General features: G+C 38.5%; 1 protein-coding gene across 46 annotated transcripts in view; it reads right to left on the reverse strand.

The window, feature by feature from the left end:
* Positions 1–14,761, reverse strand: part of LOC108026484 (proton-associated sugar transporter A) — a 366,519-nt gene that overhangs the window by 334,435 nt on the left and 17,323 nt on the right. For 6 of the 46 annotated variants that reach the window (XR_007764718.1, XM_050889390.1, XM_050889353.1 and 3 more), the window contains 3 exons: positions 1,508–1,675; positions 1,204–1,458; positions 1,068–1,154 (listed from right to left, as the gene is read on the reverse strand). The exons of 5 other annotated variants lie outside the window; for them this stretch is intronic. Coding sequence is in view for 30 of the 41 variants with exons in the window: in XM_050889390.1 (XP_050745347.1) it covers positions 1,068–1,154; positions 1,204–1,226 (110 nt within the window). In the remaining 11 variants the exon portion in view is untranslated. Of the gene's footprint in view, positions 1–895; positions 1,155–1,203; positions 1,459–1,507; positions 1,679–1,735; positions 1,989–7,667; positions 8,167–8,215; positions 8,476–8,524; positions 8,696–8,752; positions 8,894–14,761 lie in introns of those variants that run through there. 35 more of the 46 variants (XR_007764725.1, XM_050889358.1, XM_050889357.1 and 32 more) reach the window with 25 other exon arrangements.

Genomic DNA, 14,761 nt, shown 5'->3' on the forward strand with positions numbered 1-14,761 from the left:
AGTTGTCCGATCCGGCTGGACTTTAAGGAAAGTTTCAGCCCGATAGCTTTAAAACTAAGAGACTAGTTTGTGTAGAAAGGCGTGTCACAGACACTTTCTGTTAGGAACTATGGACATGTTTTCTCAATTACAGTTGCTACGCCAGAACCATTTAAAGCATTTATTATTAAAAAGGCCTGAAAGGTAAAATAAAATTAAAACTGTACTGAATAAAATATTTCACATACGCACCTAATCCACATCTTCTTCGGTCTCAAGTTCCATATCACTGAACTGAATATTTTCAAAATGATCATCAGCGCTCCTTACGGAACTGTCGAGCAATTCTAAAACTTTTTTTGCAATAAGCAATCTGTTTTGTAGTTTGATACGGTTAGCTAGGTTAACCGATGAAATGATAGGGCCTGATGTAACGAACACGACAATGTGTGCGGCTATCTGGCAGCGTACTCTGCCTACAGGGTCGGCTGTGCTCAGGGAAAATGGGAGTGGGGTTTTGCTACCTAGAGAACCGCGCCGTCACATAAACTTAAATAGTAGACAGAGTAGGGAACTATTTGACAAACTAAACCAAAGCTCAAAGAAACTAATTTTATACTAAGTGTGAGGAATTGCAGATGTCATTTAATTCCTCTTCAAAGCCCACCCAACCTTGCATAGGCTCGCTTTGCGTATGTGGCCGATGCACAGTTACTTCAGGTGTCCCAATTCGCAAACAAAGTTTCTTCATTTTATACTTCATTCTCAAATACGTACCAAAATTCAATTAAAGATAAGTTGCCCATGGCGGCGGCTTATGATTTTCTTAACGTTAGCTTGCCCATGGCAGATGCTTATGATTTGCTTAACGTTAGCTTGCCCATGGCAGATTAACCATATAATAGGTACAAATGACTTCATTTAGGTTCTTCATTCAAAAATTTACATTAACAATTAAGTTTTAAAAAGAAAAAATGCAGTCTTCAACAAAATAGCACGGGTATCGAAACTTGAATCTATAGTTATTCTATAGTTATATTACTTGGCTCAGATTGATGCTAACAGACGGTCGGCTCTGCCGTACTTACAACATAAATACGTTAAATCTGTTTCCAGTGCAGTGGACAGGCCTGTGGACGGTGTGTGTAAACGAAGATGTGTGTATGCTGAGTGAACTACAAAATATTATTAGTTAACAGTCAATCTAAGGCCAAATATACATACTGTACCCGTGTAATAAGCTTCATTTCTATAAAATTTAAATCTATTCTAAAAACTAGTCAGATCGGCTGCCGAGATTGGGGGTGAATCCTTAGCGGCGAGGCGGCAGATTCAACAGCTAGAACAAGAGTCCAGGGTGTCTGCTTATCCGCTATACGCTCGTGTTGGACGTGACGATGGCTAACCATCAGTCCGGGGTTAGGTTACTCGCAACTGGTCAGGAGAATATGGCGAACAACACGTGTATCAATCTAGGAACTGCAAACATAATAACTAACTGGTCAAGGCTGGGTTTACTTTTATTTACCTAAAGTTTTTTTTACGTCTTACAACGGTTGGGAAGCTTGGCTCGAAACTTAAATTTGCACTGGTAAACTGTATGTGGCTCGGCTCGAGTAGTCCCGCTCCACGTGTTGGCAGCCAGAGTGGGCCAAAACGAACACCAGGCGATTTGATCAAATAGCGCTGCGCACTCCTACTTTCGTTTATCCATTAGTACACAATTATTGAAAAATATTAAATTCCCTATGCTCACCTAATTAGTTTTTAACCTATAAGTTGGATGTTGCGATCGGTGCCAGCTAAATTACGCCAGCCACTTTGGGAGTTTGAAATTAGCTTTGTGGTGCTTCACTTATTAGTATGTTTGTCTTGTTGGGCGGTTATTAAGCCCGAGGTGGTGCATATATATATACACACGTGGACTTAGCACTTCTTTGCAAAATTCGATTTGATTTAAAACGCGTGTGCTTTGGCACGAGAAAACGCAAATGGCGGGTGCAAGCCCTCTGACAAGCAGTGTTAGAAAATACGAAATTATAGTTTAGTATTTTCTAGGATGTTTGGTTGCCACCAAGTTGCGGAACCAGTAGCGCTATTTTATATTTAAAAAAAAATAAACGAATCTTTTCCTAATAATTTCACACCCCTACAGCACAGGATTAATCTTTAGTCTTTACGACAAAGATAAAACCTGAAAAAGGGTGTATACTGTTACCAAACATCCTTTGCATGGTATGTTCCTAATTCCTTTCCGTTTAAATTCTCAAGCAAATAGAGAGAGTTTGCCAGTCTTTGCTTGACACGGACCTTTATTCCTACCGGTGCAAGCTGAGCATTGAAGTGGGCGGCGGCATTGCTAAGGGCGAAGTTTCGTTTAATTACCTCGTCTCCTACCTGAAAAGATCGAGGCCTAGATCGGAGGTTATAGGATTGCTCATTCTTTTCATAAGCTTTGTCTAAATGCTTTTGGAGGTCAAATCGTAACGTAGAGAATTGGTCTTGTCGGTTTAGTCGTAAGGAACTTTCATTAAGCAAATTTATATTTTTGAGTAATTTAAAATCTTTTCCGTATGCTGCCCAAAAACAACAAAGAATGGAGATTCAGCTATTGACTGGTGTATATGACGACGCAGAGAACAGTTTATACTACTAAGATATCTATCCCATTCTCTCTGATCGGATCGGGTATAGGCTCTCTAACTCTTTCTGCTGCATTGAACTGCGGCGAATAGGCTGCGTGCATGTGTGGGTAATGCCATGCTTAGAAGAAAAGAAGATAATTCATGACTTTTGAATTTCGAACCATTATCGCTTACTATAACCTCAGGCGTTCCGTAACAATCAAAAATTTCCTCTTTCAGGTATGACACGACGACTTGAGTTGTAAACTCTTTTACCGGTTTAGGAAACGTGAATTTCGATAGATGATCGAGTACTATAAAGATTCCTATATTACCTCTTTTCGTCCTTGAGAAGAGACCAATAAAGTCTATATAGAGTCTTTGAAATACTCGTTCGCTAACAATTTGTTGTCCTATGGGTGGTTTAAGTTTCTGCGTGGGGTATTTTGATGTCCTACAAATCTCACAGTTTTTGATGTAATTGCGAACAAGAAGACGACTGATCGTGAGCTGCCTTGATTGCACCTTCTCTAAGCTCGACCGGAACCACAAGCTTCCAGGAGTCTTCCGGTTGCTCGGAGGAACTGTTAGAGAAACCAACCCTGTGATAAAGAAAACCATCTATTACTTGAAAATCCGGTAGTTGAGACTGCGTTAACTTTTCTTTAAGTTGCGAATAGCTGGAGGATTAACAGAATTCGGATTCCAAATCAATTTCTGGGAGAACATCGATATCAATGGTGGCAAGGCCTTCATCCGATTCAAAAGATCTTGAAATGGCATCGGCTACTACATTTTCACTACCTCGACGATGTTCTATGCTAAAATTAAATCCTTGAAGTTTGAGTGCCCACCGAGCAAGTCTTCCTTGAAGGTCTTGCTGCGTCATGAGCCATCGGAGACTTGCATGATCAGTCACAACAGTAAATTCATGACTCTCAATATACATTCGAAATCTTTTAATAGATAGAACTAATGCTAAGCATTCAAGTTCCGTGGTAGAGTAAATTCCTTTGAGATCTATTTAGCTTCTTAGACATATATGCAATAGGGCGTTCTATTCCGTTTTCATCACATTGAGCTAGAAGCGCTCCCACACCATTGATTGAGGCATCACACTGCACTATAAACGGTTTTTCGTAATTGGGATGTACTAATAATGGAGCAGTGGTCAGAGGCTTTTTCAATTGTTCAAAAGAAACTTGGGCGTTATCATTCCCGTGAAATTCTTTTCCTCGCAACAACTCGGTTAGGTGGAAGGTTTGTTCCGAATATTGGTCAATAAACCGTTGATACCAACCGGTCATCCCGAGAAATCTCTTAAGTTGACGTTTGGTTTTTGGAACAGGAAAGTTGGACACGGCGGCTATTTTATTGGGATTCACTTGCAAAGTTCCCTCTCCAACAATGTACCCTAAGTAGTCGATTTTCTTTAATCAAAACTGACTTTTGGCGATATTAATAGTAAGACCTGCCTTTCGAAGTTGCGTAGCGACTTCGGCCAGATGAGAAAGATGCTCTTCGAAACTTGAAGATATGACTAATAGGTCATCTAAATATACCATCACGTGTGATTTCATTCTATAAGGTATTACCTTATCCATAAATCTACAAAGTGTTTGCGGAGCATTAGTTAGTCCGAAAGGCATTCGTGTAAATTGATATAAAGGACGGTTGGGTATGGTTATTGCGGTTTTTGGTTTCGATTCTTCGTCTAGACATATCTGCCAAAACGCATCTTTTAAATCAATTTTCGATATGCAGTGTACTGGAGGTAAGCGACTTAGTAGACCTTCAATAAGAGGAGTAGGATAAGCATCCTTTACTGTAACAGAATTAAGCTTCCTAGAATCTAAGCAAATTCTCACTTTGCCTGGTTTTACGACCAAGACTGCCGGAGAAGACCATGAGGACGCGGGCGCTTCTTCTAGTACTCCCAGACTAATCATGCGGTCTACTTCCTGGCATAACTTAAGCTCTTTGGCTGGAGATAGGTTGTAATATCTTTGCTTAATTGCTTTTGCTGCACCGGTGTCAATATGATGTTCAATTAGGGTTGTTTTTCCTAAACCACTTTTTTCAGACGATGGAAAGAATTCGATAACAGCTTGAAATCGGTTTCGATCGGTTGCATTAAGCAAGTTGGACTGGATATTCGAAGACCAAATAGTTTCCAAAAATCCATTCCGCAGATTATATCTTGTTTAATACTGGAAACTATTAAAAATTCTACATCCTGATATAAGGAGTTATAGTGAATCGGAACGACAATGGTAGCGGTGACGTTTTGATTTTGTCCGTCGGTTGTACGAACATAACATTTTAACTTCCTTAACCCTGGAAGATCTGTAGGTATAAGCTTAGCCAATTTACCACCTACTACGCATTTGTTAGCTCCACTATCAAGCAAGGCCAAGAAGGTTTTGTTAAATAATTCCAAAGCAATGTAAGGACGGTTGTCATTGTCCTGCCTAACAATAGAGGATACGACATACTTCTTCATTTTTCGCTGCTGTTTCCAAAATGAACACATTCAATTAGCCGATCGAGATTTGTTGGCGGAATTAATTCGTAGTGTAGGGGATAATTTTAAAGTTTCGTGAGGGCTCTGTAGTGTTTTTAATTAACATACAGTTGGGTTTGTCTAATTCTGGGTTAGATGTTGTCGAGTCGGGTTGAGAGTTACTTAAATTAGAAGATGAAAGATTATTAGTACCTGCTGAGTTTGAAATAGGATATCCACCAGTCAGAATTGATGGACATCCTCTTACGAGTTTTCCGACGGGGGATTACATTTCAAGCAACTAGGCTTATAAGTGTCAGGACGACCACACCCATAGGAAAATATGCGTCTGGCTTTGAGGAAATCATGATATCTGTGTCCGGTTTCCTCACAATTCCAACATATATAACGCTCAGCATTGCGCATCACATTTATTTCTACGTCGTTCATAGTTTGATAATTCTCTTCTTCCCTAGACTCTTCAACCTGCACTAGCTCATTTACAAATCGCCGGTTTGGAGGAAGACGGGCTGCCGACCTACCTGCCATGCTATTGAGAAATCGTTCGTGCTTGTGGCACTCTGCTCTTAAGGAGGCAATGTTTGGGGTCAAAACATGTAATAATTCTAGTCGTAATTCAGGTTTAAGGTTCTTTTTAACGTTGATAACTAGTTCACTGTCGGACATAGGCTCACGCAAAGCATCTGCAATCGTTAGGATAGCATCTAGAAAATCGTCAAAATTTTCTCCGCTTTTCTGCTTCCTATGTCGAATAGAGTCTTTAATCTCTTCGTCAGTGCGCTGTTCTCTATACCGTTCACGGAGTCTTGTACACAGGTGAAACCAATTCGGTTCACTTGAAGTTCTCTGAAAACGCCAGTAAAACTGTAAAGCTGGTCCGGAAAATGGTACGTTGGCAAATTGGTATAGCAAATTCCAGTTTGCGTTTAGACATTGTATAGTCAAACTATTTATCCTATAGATAAAGTCTTCAACAGGTATGTCACTTGCCATGCCAGTAAATTTCACATTCCAATTAGAAATAACGCTTGAAACATTGTCAGGACGATATACGGCTTGTGTCAAAGGATCACCTGAAGGCAATCGTATACTAGAGCCTTGATTACTATCAACTCTGCTTACATTGGATTTAAGTTACCAGGATTTTCTACAGGGATATTATTTTGCGGATTTTGGGAATTATTAGCCAACTGAAGGTTTCGCATCGTATTACTGATCTCATCCGCTACTGCTGCGACCATGCTAACGGGAAAGGTTTCTAAGGAGTCTGTGATTGACTGCTGTACTCGAGTTTCGGAAATGCTAGAACGTTCAGTTGATCTATGTGTTGTGTTTTGGCTTCTCAAGCTAGAGGGTGCTCTCTGATTCGTTAAGTTCTGATTGGAATTCGCTCTTGTGTTTGGTCCAGTTCGGTTAACGGCTCCAGTAGCTTGATTGGCAGAAGCACCTCGAACTTCCCTATTAGTATCATTAGTAGACCTAGACCAGACCAGGTTACAAGCACTTCGGCAAAGCGGACAAGTTTCATTACTTCCTAACCACAGTACCACGCATGTTCTGTGAAATTTATTTCTACAGGGGGTTTCTGCAAGTTGAGTATCTATTACCATAGTATCATTGCAAATAATACAAAGAGAACGTTCATCTGAACTGACATGTTGTAGTATTATAATATTATTTCAAATATTGTAAATATAAAACTCTGATTTAAAATTGGGGCTATCCTTTAGTTACCGTGCATCAAATAAATATTAATATAAAATTAGGGTTCCTGTTGGGCAAAAGCCTTTTAATATTAGGAAGCAAGTGCATTACTGCTGAGTGTCTTTCCAAAAACTCTTCAGCTAAACAAATCTCAAAGCAGTAATGACTTAATGTTTGATCTCTAAAAATATAATCATGAGTACTTGTTAGAAATTTCCAACAAAGTAAATCTCAAATGACTTTTCTTAGGTGTATCAAATGTAATTAATAAAAGAATAATGTTGCCTGGTGCGAATTCGAGCTTTTCCCCAAATCTCACATTCCGAATCAATTCATTTATTCAGCACCTAAAAACGCGCGATGTCTGAATTCCAAAGTATCACATTAAGGCTCAAATAAGGAAACTATACAAAAAAAATTGGATTTTTCTTTAGAATATTGCATTGGGTAGCGACACGAAATATTAACTCTGTTATCTTCTCAAGATACGGTATTTTCCTGATTTCCGATTGCCCCAGGTTGGGCGCCAAAGAATATGTAACGAACACGACAATGTGTGCGGCTATCTGGCAGCGTACTCTGCCTACAGGGACGGCTGTGCTCAGGGAAAATGGGAGTGGGGTTTTGCTACCTAGAGAACCGCACCGTCACATAAACTTAAATAGTAGACAGAGTAGGGAACTATTGACAAACTAAACCAAAGCTCAACGAATCTAATTTTATACTAAGTGTGAGGAATTGCAGATGTCATTTAATTCCTCTTCAAAACCCACCCAACCTTGCAAAGGCTCGCTTTGCGTATGTGGCCAATGCCCTTATTAATGATGCACAGTTACTTCAGGTGTCCCAATTCGCAAACAAAGTTACTTCATTTTATACTTCATTCTCAAATACATACCAAAATTCAATTAAAGATAAGTTGCCCATGGCGGCGGCTTATGATTTCCTTAACGTTAGCTTGCCCATGGCAGATGCTAATGATTTGCTTAACGTTAGCTTGCCCATGGCAGATGCTTATGATTTGCTTAACGTTAGCTTGCCCATGGCAGATTAACCATATAATGGGTACAAATGACTTCATTTAGGTTCTTTATTCAAAAATGTACATTAACAATTAAGTTTTAAAAAGAAAAAAGGCAGTCTTCAACAAAATAGCACGGGTGTCGAAACTTGAATCTATAGTTATTCTATAGTTATATTACTTGGCTTAGATTGATCCTAACAAACGGTCGGCTCTGTCGTACTTACAACATAAATACTTTAAATCTGTTTCCAGTGCAGTGGACAGGCCTGTGGACGGTGTGTGTAAACGAAGATGTGTGTATGCTGAGTGAACTACAAAATATTATTAGTTAACAGTCAATCTAAGGCCAAATATACATACTGTACCCGTGTAATAAGCTTCATTTCTATAAAATTTAAATCTATTCTAAAAACTACTACAGTCAGATCGGCTGCCGAGATTGGGGGTGAATCCTTAGCGGCGAGGCGGCAGATTCAACAGCTAGAACAAGAGTCCAGGGTGTCTGCTTATCCGCTATACGCTCGTGTTGGACGTGTCGATGGCTAACCATCAGTCCGGGGTTAGGTTACTCGCAACTGGTCAGGAGAATATGGCGAACAACACGTGTATCAATCTAGGAACTGCAAACATAATAACTAACTGGTCAAGGCTGGGTTTACTTTTATTTACCTAAAGTTTTTTTTACGTCTTACAACGGTTGGGAAGCTTGGCTCGAAACTTAAATTTGCACTGGTAAACTGTATGTGGCTCGGCTCGAGTAGTCCCGCTCCACGTGTTGGCAGCCAGAGAGGGCCAAAACGGGCACCAGGCGATTTGATCAAATAGCGCTGAGCACTCCTACTTTCGTTTATCCATTAGTACACAATTATTGAAAAATATTAAATTCCCTATGCTCACCTAATTAGTTTTTCAACTATAAGTTGGATGTTGCGATCGGTGCCAGCTAAATTACGCCAGCCACTTTGGGCGTTTGAAATTAGCTTTGTGGTGCTTCACTTATTAGTGTGTTTGTCTTGTTGGGCGGTTATTAAGCCCGAGGTGGTGCATATATATATACACACGTTGACTTAGCACTTCTTTGCAAAATTCGATTTGATTTAAAACGCGTGTGCTTTGGCCGAAAGAAATAAAAGAACGAAAAAACGCAAATGGCGGGTGCAAGCCCTCTGACAAGCAGTGTTAGAAAATACGAAATTATCGTTTAGTATTTTCTAGGATGTGTGGTTGCCACCAAGTTGCGGAACCAGTAGCGCTATTTTATATTTAAAAAAAATAAACGAATCTTTTCCTAATAATTTCACACCCTTACAGCACAGGATTAATCTTTAGTCTTTACGACAAAGATAAAACCTGAAAAAGGGTGTATACTGTTACCAAATATCCTTTGCATGGTATGTTCCTAATTCCCTTCCGTTTAAATCCTCAAGTAAATAGAGACAGTTTCCCAGTCATTGCTTGACACGGACCTTTATTCCTACCGGTGCAAACTTAGCATTGAAGTGGGCGGCGGCATTGCTAAGGGCGAAGTTTCGTTTAATTACCTCGTCTCCTACCTGAAAAGATCGAGGCCTAGATCGGAGGTTATAGGATTGCTCATTCTTTTCATAAGCTTTGTCTAAATGCTTTTGGAGGTCAAATCGTAACGTAGAGAATTGGTCTTGTCGGCTTAGTCGTAAGGAACTTTCATTAGGCAAATTTATATTTTTGAGTAATTTAAAATCTTTTCCGTATGCTGCCCAAAAACAACAAAGAATGGAGATTCAGCTATTGACTGGTGTATATGACGACGCAGAGAACAGTTTATACTACTAAGATATCTATCCCATTCTCTCTGATCGGATCGGGTATAGGCTCTCTAACTCTTTCTGCTGCATTGGACTGCGGCGAATAGGCTGCGTGCATGTGTGGGTAATGCCATGCTTAGAAGAAAAGAAGATAATTCATGACTTTTGAATTGCGAACCATTATCGCTTACTATAACCTCAGGCGTTCCGTAACAATCAAAAATTTCCTCTTTCAGGTATGACACGACGACTTGAGTTGTAAACTCTTTTACCGGTTTAGGAAACGTGAATTTCGATAGATGATCGAGTACTATAAAGATTCCTATATTACCTCTTTTCGTCCTTGAGAAGAGACCAATAAAGTCTATATAGAGTCTTTGAAATACTAACAATTTGTTGTCCTATGGGTGGTTTAAGTTTCTGCGTGGGGTATTTTGATGTCCTACAAATCTCACAGTTTTTGATGTAATTGCGAACATCTACAACCATACGCGGCCAGTAAAACTTTCTTCGAATATTTTCCAAACATTTGGCTATACCGCAATGAGAAGAAGACGACTGATCGTGAGCTGCCTTGATTGCACCTTCTCTAAGCTCGACCGGAACCACAAGCTTCCAGGAGTCTTCCGGTTGCTCGGAGGAACTGTTAGAGAAACCAACCCTGTGATAAAGAAAACCATCTATTACTTGAAAATCCGGTAGTTGAGACTGCGTTAACTTTTCTTTAAGTTGCGAATAGCTGGAGGATTGAAAGAATTCGGATTCCAAATCAATTTCTGGGAGAACATCGATATCAATGGTGGCAAGGCCTTCATCCGATTCAAAATATCTTGAAATGGCATCGGCTACTACATTTTCACTACCTCGACGATGTTCTATGCTAAAATTAAATCCTTGAAGTTTGAGTGCCCACCGAACAAGTCTTCATTGAAGGTCTTGCTGCGTCATGAGCCATCGGAGACTTGCATGATCAGTCACAACAGTAAATTCATGACTCTCAATATACATTCGAAATCTTTTAATAGATAGAACTAATGCTAAGCATTTAAGTTGCGTGGTAGAGTAATTCCTTTGAGATCTATTTAGCTTCTTAGACATATATGCAATAGGGCGTTCTATTCCGTTTTCATCACATTGAGCTAGAAGCGCTCCCACACCATTGATTGAGGCATCACACTGCACTATAAACGGTTTTTCGTAATTGGGATGTACTAATAATGGAGCAGTGGTCAGAGGCTTTTTCAATTGTTCAAAAGAAACTTGGGCGTTATCATTCCCGTGAAATTCTTTTCCTCGCAACAACTCGGTTAGGTGGAAGGTTTGTTCCGAATATTGGTTAATAAACCGTTGATACCAACCGGTCATCCCGAGAAATCTCTTAAGTTGACGTTTGGTTTTTGGAACAGGAAAGTTGGACACGGCGGCTATTTTATTGGGATTCACTTGCAAAGTTCCCTCTCCAACAATGTACCCTAAGTAGTCGATTTTCTTTAATCAAAACTGACTTTTGGCGATATTAATAGTAAGACCTGCCTTTCGAAGTTGCGTAGCGACTTCGGCCAGATGAGAAAGATGCTCTTCGAAACTTGAAGATATGACTAATAGGTCATCTAAATATACCATCACGTGTGATTTCATTCTATAAGGTATTACCTTATCCATAAGTCTACAAAGTGTTTGCGGAGCATTAGTTAGTCCGAAAGGCATTCGTGTAAATTGATATAAAGGACGGTTGGGTATGGTTATTGCGGTTTTTGGTTTCGATTCTTCGTCTAGACATATCTGCCAAAACGCATCTTTTAAATCAATTTTCGATATGCAGTGTACTGGAGGTAAGCGACTTAGTAGACCTTCAATAAGAGGAGTAGGATAAGCATCCTTTACTGTAACAGAATTAAGCTTCCTAGAATCTAAGCAAATTCTCACTTTGCCTGGTTTTACGACCAAGACTGCCGGAGAAGACCATGAGGACGCGGGCGCTTCTTCTAGTACTCCCAGACTAATCATGCGGTCTACTTCTTGGCATAACTTAAGCTCTTTGGCTGGAGATAGGTTGTAATATCTTTGCTTAATTGCTTTTGCTGCACCGGTGTCAATATGATGTTCAATTAGGGTTGTTTTTCCTAAACCACTTTTTTCAGACGATGGAAAGAATTCGATAACAGATTGAAATCGGTTTCGATCGGTTGCATTAAGCAAGACTCTGTCACTTAAATCATTGGAGTCAGAAATTTCGGATATAGTCGTTGGACTGGATATTCGAAGACCAAATAGTTTCCAAAAATCCATTCCGCAGATTATATGTTGTTTAATACTGGGAACTATTAAAAATTCTACATCCTCTAAACAAGCCAATGGAAAATTAACAAGCTATAGGCAAGCCACAGGAAATTTGCCATGAAACAAAAACCTCAGCTTGAAGACTAAACAATTAGAACGAGCCGCTGTTCAGAGTATGGGCACATTCCCGCAAATCAGGTTAGTCTAATTTCGGGACCCAAGTCTGGAGTCTAAAGTCCAAAGTTAGAGAGTCACTTAATAGCAGCAAAACCCACTCACAAAAAGCTCTAAAACTCAAAACCGAGGTATGATCGTAAATGAAGCAGTTTGAGATTTGTCAGTAGCAAGTCGGTGTTCTTCAAATATAAAAATTGTAACCAGTTTAAGAATAAGAATTTAAAAAATTTTCTTTTATCCTAAACTTATGGTGCAAGGATTTAAAATGTGAAATAAACAATATGTAAAATAAACAATATATAACAGTATATGAAACTAAATTTAACAAATGAATATCAATATTCAGTTTCGCTAAAAGTGAAAGACTAATTCTGGCGGAACTAATAGACGCATTAAAAGTTTTTATAAATACTAATTTAAATAGTCCGTCCACTAGCCAAAGCGCTAACAGGGGAAACGTTAACCACAGACGAAACGTTAACGAAACTTTGGAGGTAGTTAAATCCCTTCCCCAGTTTCAGGAAATGTAGTTAACTATGTGGCCTGGCAAAAAACCGGCGAAACCGCGATGGTATTATACTTTCGTAAAAGTTCAATGTATTTTATGGCACTTATCATTTTAAGAAATAAATTAACAGGAAAGCCAACGATTTCTTAACAAATCAGGGAACGGTTTTAAACTCTGACGCAATTTTAGCCAGGCTCGACTTCGTCTTTTACGACAACCGATCTATCACATATTTGAAAAATAATTAGGCAAATAAATTCTCAGTTATGAACTTTTATAACTTAGTTAACAAGAAATTACATCTACTAATAAATAAAATACCTATTAATAGACAACAGCAATACATGGTTCAATTCTAGCTCAAGCAATAGTGTCTGGACACTACAGAACAATACTTATTAAAACACGGGTGAACCAATGGAAGTGGATGCCATCCAACTCCAAAATACAAAAAAATAATACTGCTAACTAAATATTTTTCAGAGGTGGGCAGTATCAAAACAAAAATACGTACATCAAAACCTATAACCAGAGGAGAAAACCACTTCAGCAACAGCCAAAAAACAAACAAATGCGTATAAATAAAATAAGCCTATTTTTAGAAGAACAGTAGGCCTACCACATATTTTCTGGCAGGACAAGAAAATTAATAAGAAATATAAGAAAGAGAAAGAAAGAAATATAAGAAACATTACAGCTGGTATAGAGAGTTTGAGGTATATAAGCCCCAAACACCCCGTTTTTGTCAATTCAGACAAAAAGATTTTGAAACAATTAAGTTCTGAACGTGCCGTCGATGATATTTCCGACACAATTTGGGCCTCTCAGATGCCGAATACTCCGTCGATGTCAAACCAGACATAAACAAAGCAAATACTTCAGATTATGATAAAATAAGTAGCAACTTCGACCAATAAAAAAAAATATTAGATACGGACAGAGGTCCGAAGCGAGATAGACCGATTTACTCAAGACAGTACCCATACTCACAAGAAATAAATGGGTTTGTCAATCACGAAATAAGTCGTATGCTTAAAGACGACATCATTAGACTTAGCAAGAGCCCTTATAATTCACCGGTAATTGTAGTATCAAAGGAAAAAACTTAATTTTCCACTAACAATGAAAAATATAAATTTTTAAAAATGCTATTTGGTCTTACAAACGCGCCTAAAATTTTCCAGAGAGCAATGGACGATGTAGTCTGAGAACATATTGGGAAATTTTGCCATGCTTACATGGACGCTATAATTAAATTTTCACATCTTCTCAAACAGCATTTCAATGATATAAACTTGATCAGTAATATTCTTCATGAAGCCAACATGAAAATATCATTAGAAAAATCTTAGTTCTTTAAACTAGAAACATCATTCCTGGGATATGTAGTATCACAAAACGTTATTAAGACCGATCCTCAAAAAATATAAACCATATCAAAATATTCTATTCCCAAAAATATCAGGAGGCTACGTAGCTTCCTAGGTCTCACTGGATATCATAGAAAATTTGTAAAAAATAATGCGTCTATTGCAAAACCACAAACTAGATTTTTAGAAGGCTCCATGGGAAAATTTCAACGAGAATGTCAAAAAATGTCTTAATTATTCTTCACGAGCTTGCAATCCGGGCCATTAACGAGATAAAAGAACATCTATAAGTAAGCTAGTTAAACCGGTTTAATTAAAAAAAATTATATTAACAACAGACGCCTCTGATCTAGCTAAAGGAGCAGGACTTTCCCAAAATGAAAACCCAAACACTTTTATATCTAAAACCCTTAACAAAACCAAAAAAAATTACGTTACCAACAAAAAAGAATTTTTAGCGATAGTTTGAGCACTAAAAACTTCAAGAAATTATTTATACTGAGTATCATGACTAGAAATTCATCGGACCATCAACCACACTCTTACGCTATTTCGTATAAAAACTAAAATGTTGAATTAAAAAGATGTTTTAATTTCATAAAAAGTGTTAAGCCAAAATAATATATAATCCCGATACTACTAATGTAGTAGCGGATGCCCTGTCCAGAATTGAAATAAATCATATTACAGAAGATGAGAATAAAGAATCCTCGGAATCCGGCACTCAACATTCAGCCAATAGTAACTTTGAAAACGTAATTTTGAAAACAAATGAGATGAGAATTAG

The sequence above is a fragment of the Drosophila biarmipes genome, chromosome 3R, assembly GCF_025231255.1.
Source record: "Drosophila biarmipes strain raj3 chromosome 3R, RU_DBia_V1.1, whole genome shotgun sequence".
Classification (NCBI taxonomy): Eukaryota; Metazoa; Arthropoda; class Insecta; order Diptera; family Drosophilidae; genus Drosophila; species Drosophila biarmipes.